At 61.8% G+C, this 6,762-nt stretch overlaps 1 protein-coding gene across 1 annotated transcript; it reads left to right on the forward strand.

The window, feature by feature from the left end:
* Positions 1-1,953: 1,953 nt before the first annotated feature.
* On the forward strand, positions 1,954-5,570 carry GDF7 (growth differentiation factor 7; the record flags this gene model as incomplete). The annotated part of the gene is made up of 2 exons (XM_083858543.1): positions 1,954-2,281; positions 4,648-5,570. 2 exons carry the CDS (start codon positions 1,954-1,956, stop codon positions 5,568-5,570), a joined length of 1,251 nt encoding a protein of 416 aa, XP_083714669.1.
* Between the last annotated feature and the right edge of the window lie 1,192 nt (positions 5,571-6,762).

A 6,762-nucleotide genomic window follows, 5' to 3' on the forward strand; every position in this document is an offset into this window, starting at 1 on the left:
TGCCAGCCCTTCCTCTGCCTCCTGCCCCAGTCCAGTTAGGCTCCTGGGGGTCACTAACTGCTGGGGGGGGGTGGTGTGTGCAAGGCCCTGTGTGAACATGCTGAGTGTGCAAATGCCATGGACAGGCTGTGCAAGCCTTGTGCAAAGGCTGTGCAAACTCTGCGAATGCTGTGCAAGGTGTGCAAATGGCTTCAGGCCTGGCCATCCAGCACTGCATGGGACAGGAATTTCTCGGGATGGGGTTTTCTCGGGATGGTGTCCTGGGAGTGGCGTCCCTGTCTCTGCAGAGTGTGTGTACATACCGAGCAAAGCCGCTGGTTGGCATTAGAAACCCGCTCGTGATTCTGTGACAAGACACCTGTAAAATTACAGCAGAAAGAAATCCAAGAGGCTGCAGTGACAAATGCTCGTGAGAAGCAATTGTTTCGGGGGGAGGGGGGGAGAAGGAAAAAAAAAGGCATGTTTGTTTTGGCGAAACACCTACATTCCTTCAAATAAATCATCGCAGCTCTTGTTTTTGTATTTGCGGAGAAATCGCAACAGACATAACCAGGGACTTAAGAGACTTGAAATAACATCCTAGTAAATACCCCACTTTGTTATTTTAATCGAGACCCAAGGAAACATCTGAATTTTACCAAGGAAACCCTCCGTGCGAGGGAAAACATCAGCTCGCAGCCCGGCTGGCTCTTTGTTTTGCTCCGGTGTCGGGCTCCCGAGGCGGAATTACCGGGGCCGGTGGAGGCTCGGGGCAGCCCGGGGCACCTCGGAGCGGTGCGGGGGGAGCCTGGGCCCCAGGGCCGCCCCACAGCGGGTTTGCTCCGGCTGCCCCCGCCGCTCCCGGCCCGGCCCTGCCGCCAGCATCACCCCCCGGGCCAGTGTCGGGAAAAGGAGCCTGCCCGAAACACGGGGAGTCGGTTCCTCCCTTCGAAACAGAACCGAGACTGCCCCATCTCCCATGGGGGACCGAGACCCCCGGCCCAGCACGGGGGGTCTGTGACCGCTCCAATACGGGGTGAAGTTTCCCGCTCCAGTCTCCGGTGGGGGGTTCCCCGCTCTGAAATACCCCTGCAAACAGAGGTGGCGGGGCCCCCCCAACCTCCCGCCATTCCGAACTGGGGTCGCCTTCCAAAGTCAAACACCATTGCACCCCACGGGCCGGGGTGTCACCTTGGCACGGGGCTGTGGGACGGAGCTCGCCCGCCAAATGAGGGGTGCGGGTGTCCCCAGCGGGTGGGGCCCGTGAGGGATCGCTCACCTGCCGAGGGGCTCAGGGCTGGATCCGATGGAGGGTCCGAGGGTCCCTCACCTGGCGGCGGAGGCGGGGCGAGGTCCGAAGGGGGTCAGGGAGCGCTCTCAGGCGGGAAGAGGTCCAAGGGGGATCCGGGGGTCTCTCAGCTGCCGGGACAGACGGGGTGGGCCCGGGGGTCTCTCACCTGCCGGGGCGGGCCCAGGGCTCTGTCACCTGCCGGGACAGGCGGGCGAGGTCCAGGGGGTATCCGGGGTCTCTCACCTGCCGGGACAGGCGGGGCGAGGTCCAGGGGGTGTCCAGGGTCTCTCACCTGCCGGGGCGGGCCCGGGGGTCTCACCTGCCGGGACAGGCGGGACGAGGTCCAGGGGGTGTCCAGGGTCTCTCACCTGCCGGGGCGGGCCCGGGGGTCTCACCTGCCGGGACAGACGGGACGAGGTCCAGGGGGTATCCGGGGTCTCTCACCTGCCGGGACAGGCGGGGCGAGGTCCAGGGGGTATCCAGGGTCTCTCACCTGCCGGGACAGGCGGGGCGCGGGCGGCGCTCGGGCGGGGCGGGGCGCAGCCGGCAGGGGGCGCCCCCGGGCGGCGGGCGGCGGTGGCCGCGGCGGTGGCGGCGGCGGCGGCGGCGGGCGAAGACGATGTTCAAAAGCGGGCGGGGAGCGGCGGCGGCAGCAGCTCCGCGCCGAGCCCCGGGCCGCCGCCATGCGCCTCCGCGCCGCCGCCGCCGCCCTCTGCCTCTGCCTGCTGGGCGCCTGCCGCCTCCGCCGCGGGCTGGAGGCCGCCGCCGTGCGCGGCCCGTCGGCGGCCGCTCCCCAGCGACCCTCGGCAGCCGCGCCTTCCTCCGCCTCCTCCTCCTCCGCCGCCGCCGCCTCCCCCTTCTCCTCCCCGCCGCGGAGGGACGGGGCTCTCCGCAACGGCACGGTGGTGCCGCATCACTACATGGTGGCCCTGTACCAGCGCCTGGCCGCCCGCCGCGCCCCCGGCCGCCGCGCCGACACCGTGACCGGCTTCGCGGAGCGGGCGCGCAGCGGTGAGTGCGGGACGCGCCCCCGGTCCGCGCTGAGCAGCGCCCGCCGCCGGGCGGGGAGCGCGCACACACCGCCCGCCGGAACCCCCCGTCCGCCGGGGGAAAAGGCGATGCTCGGGCTTGGGAAGGGCTTGGGGATGGGATGGGGCTTGGGATGGAGACGGTGTCGTGTGTGGGTGCGGGGATCGGGCTCCCGTGTGCATGCGGGCATGGACACACCGGGTTGTGCATCACTCTGGGTTTGGGGTGCGATGGCACGCGGAGGGGACGCTGGTGTGTTGGTCCGGGCACGGGGCTCTGCCTGCGATGGGATTGTGCGTTGGTTTCCGTGCAGTGATTGCAGCGGATGGAGCTTCACGGGACGGGGCTGCGCATCCCGCTGGTTCAACGGGAATGAAGCCGTGATCCGAGCGTGGGAGTGGGGGGAGGACAGGGCTGGGAGGGGGGCTGTACGTGGGTGTACGGTCAGGAGGTGACATGGGGGCAGCACAGGGTTTGTGCCTGGCACCGGTGAAGGGGTTCGCCGGCGGAATGAGCGCGGCGCTGAGCGGGCTCTGGGGCGGCGATGGGCTTGCACAGGCAGTCGGTGTCAGGGATGCCGCTCGGTGCTGGGGATGGGTTCGGGACGGGGTGCGAGGTGCGGCCAGGACGGGGCGGGCGGCGGCTCTCGGCACCTCCCGCCGCCTGATGCGGGGCCGGGCTGTGCGGCGCAGTTTGAGAGCAGCTTTTGTGCTCCGCATCCCCGTCCTGCCAGAGCCTTTGCAGCCCGAAAAACCCCGTGGGCACCGACACGGGCCGGGCCGGGGAGGAAGCGCAGCCTGAGCGCGGTGCCCCGAGAGGCGCTCGGCCCCGGCGCTCCGGAGCGGCTCCCGCTGACGCTGAGCTCGGCATCGCGGGCCCTTCGCCCTCCTCGCCCTCTTCTGCCCTCTTCACACCCGTGAATATAATAATAATAATATAGTAGTAATAATCATCCTTATCATCATCATCAAATGCATATATGCACCTAACGATATACTTTTTACAAATGCATATATATATATATATATGTACTTCACGCCCTGCCGGCCAAGTTTGCTCGGCTGGGGGAAGAAATAACACATTCCCGATCGAATAAAATGAAAAGGCAAAGTGAAAAGCAGCGGCAGCAGCACCCCGTGCCTGTCCCCCGCTGCCTGGTGGTGGGAGAGCCCCCCCAGCCCCATTCCCACAGCCAGAAGGGGCCGTGTCCTGCCGGGAGCCTTTGCGGGAGGAGATTTACTGGAAGATGATGGAGAAACGTCGGGGGAGCGAGGCGGGACCGGGAGAAGGATGCTCCGCTGGGAGGGTGGGCAGTGCTGGGCTTGGGAGTGCTGGGCGAAAACTGCGCACAGGTCCTGGGAAGTTTCAGCGCAAAACGAAACCAGATGAACTCTTCAAAGGGATCTCCTTATCTGCCCTTATCTGCTTCTCGTAGGAATTTTAGATCTGCTTTTCAAATAGTAATTTTAATAACTCTAATGAACAATAACACTGCTATTAATGACAATAATAGCAGCAGCAGCAGCAGTAGATGACAGGGAGAAGCAGCAGTGAGTCTCCCCTGGGGCGGGCGGGGCGGGGCGGGGGTGGCGGGCAGGGCTCTGCGGGTCGGGGCGCTCCGGGCACGGCGGGGATGTTTGCAGCGTGCCCGGGTCAGGTTTCTCGTTAACGAGGGAGAAAACAAAAGACAACCCTCCCAGAACTCAATTCATCTCTTCTTCCCAGCTCCGCCTCCTTTGGTGTTTCTTTTTTAAATTCACATTGAGTGTATTTATTCGGAAACTGCACAAGTCCGTGTCAGGTCTTTGGATCCACTAAAGCACCGTGATAAACTGAGGCCAGGCTCACTTTCAGCCACTGTGTGTGCCTCTATCAGACCTGTGTGCCTGTGCCTGTCTGCGAGGGGAAGTGGAATTTTTAACAACGTGTGTCTGTGTGACACTTGGGGCAGAAGAAATCGATGACAATCCGCTGACTGGGGATGGTGATGTGCTGCACAGGTTCAGGTGTGGCTTCTGTCCCAAAACAGAATAGTGATGCATCTGGGGTCACTGGAACACCTGGGAGGAGGCAGAGAAGCCTCCTCAAGGTGTGGAGAAGAGTGCTGATAAGAAGTCACTTGTTTGAATGGATTCCTCCCTCCCTCTGCACCTTCTCCTCCCCAGCCCGAGAGACGCTCCCGGACGCAGGACACACAGACTGTCCCGCTGGGATGCTCAGGGGGCCCTGCTGCACAGCGAGATCTCCCCATCTCTCCCTTGCACCTCCCTAATGAGAGCTTGGCTTTGGCTTGCTGATATTTAAAATTTTCCCTCTTTTTCTTTTTCCTTCTGTCTTATCTCTTCCAGATGCCTCCCCATCCGCCTTGGAGCAGCGGTACCTCTTTGACATCTCCAGCCTGCCCGAGGCAGAGGAGGTGACGGGGGCAGAGCTGCGGATCCTGCGCTCCCCCTCCGAGAACCGGAGCTTGGCGCTGTCCCCCGAGGGCACCTTCCACCACCTCCTCCTCTCCACCTGCCCCGGCCGGGACGGCGAGGAGCCCCGGCTGCTGGACTCCCGGGCTGCAGACGTTTTGGACACGGGCTCCTCCAGGTGGGAGGTGTTTGATGTCTGGGAGGCCTTGCGAGACGAGAGGGAGAGGTCGCTCCCGGGAAAGCTGCTGTGCTTCCAGCTGAGGGTGGTGTCGGACGGGTCGCGGCAGCCGCTCCCGCCCCGGCAGCTGGGCTTGGGCAAACCGCGCCCGCAGCCCCACGAGAGAGCCCTGCTCGTCGCCTTCTCCCGCACCCAGAGGAAGGAGAACCTCTTCAAGGAGATCCGGGATAAGATCAAGGCCCTGGGCAGCCCCCCCTTCCTGGAGCCCCCCGATCCCGGCCAGGAGGCGTATCCCAAGCGGAGGAAGAGGAGGACCACCATCGCCGCCCGCTCGGGGGGCAGGGGCCAGGGGAAGAAGGCGAAGACTCGCTGCAGCAGGAAGCCCCTGCACGTGAACTTCAAGGAGCTGGGCTGGGATGACTGGATAATCGCCCCCCTGGATTACGAGGCTTATCACTGCGAGGGGGTCTGCGACTTCCCCCTGCGCTCCCACCTGGAGCCCACCAACCACGCCATCATCCAGACCCTGATGAACTCCATGGACCCGGAGTCCACCCCCCCGAGCTGCTGCGTGCCCTCCAAGCTCAGCCCCATCAGCATCCTCTATATAGACTCTGGGAACAATGTGGTTTACAAGCAGTACGAGGACATGGTCGTGGAGACCTGTGGCTGCAGGTAGCAATTTCTGCAGCTCTCCCTATCCCTCCTTGCCTTGCTCAGCAACCCTGCCCATTTTATATATATATATATATATAAATATATATATATATAAATATATATATATATCTTTTGGTGTGTGCCTTTCCAAAAGCCAAGCTCAGAGCAGGAGTCCCCTGTCTTCCCTGGGCCACCCTGGCCACGAGCCCAAGAGGGATGGGGGATGCCCCTCTGAGACTGTGAGGCTGCCACCATCTCTGTGCCTTGCCTGTTCCCCCCTGGAAAGGAAAGGGGGCCACACAGCCTGGCAGAGCCCCAAGGGAATGTCTCCTCAGCCTCTGAGCTCTGCCTGATATGCTTGGTTTGCCTAAATGGAGCTCACAACTTCTTTCCCAAAGGTTTTGGAAAATGTCTAGCCAAAATTGTCTTGGTCAGAATGATGACTTGGGGTGGGGGGAGGTGGGTCAGCATCACCCTCTGGCTGTGGCAGTGGGATGGAGGTGAGGTAGGAATGCTCTTTACTTTGAGTTAAAGGAGTTTTTCTGGCAGTCTTCAAATTGCTGCCCTGGGTTTCCTGGTGGAAAAATAAGGGATCCCTGGGGGAAGGCAGGGAGTGGAGAACCTGTGGCTGGCGTGGGTTGTAATCACTGGGTCCAGGCTTGTTTGCAGTAGGGAGAGGTTTGTGAGTCTGCTGGCAGAGACAGGGAATAGGGAGAACCAGAAGCTAAAAGAGTCAGGTCTGAAGCAGAGCTTGTGCTCTTAAAAAGATGGGAGTGGCCCTGGGAGGCCGTAGCTGGAGATGCCTCCACTCCACATGTTTGGAACATTGGCTCTGTGGTCTGTGTCCTGCAGGAGGTTCTGGTTGGTGAGTCCCTCCCTTTTTTCTGCACAAAACTCTGTTTCCAAGGCCTGCTGGGCACCCATCATCAGGCCCACCAGTCACACAGCCATCCTGAGCATGTTTGGAGAGAAACAAAGGTCCCAAGTTCCCTAGGGAACAGCCATTTCACTCGGGCTCTTCTCTTTCCAAATAATCTCTATAAAAACACCAAGCTCCACCCTGTCTTCCTTTGGCATCAATTTCCCAGGGAACTGTGTCTCTCCCTGGAGTGTGCTGGCTGTTCCCTGCTCCATGAAGGGAACTGGATCCTCCAGGAACAGACCTTTCCCATGCAGAGACATGAGTGACTCCCTCAGGGACTGCTATGTGAAGT

The sequence above is a fragment of the Zosterops lateralis genome (genome assembly GCF_965231275.1).
Source record: "Zosterops lateralis genome assembly, chromosome: 3".
Classification (NCBI taxonomy): Eukaryota; Metazoa; Chordata; class Aves; order Passeriformes; family Zosteropidae; genus Zosterops; species Zosterops lateralis.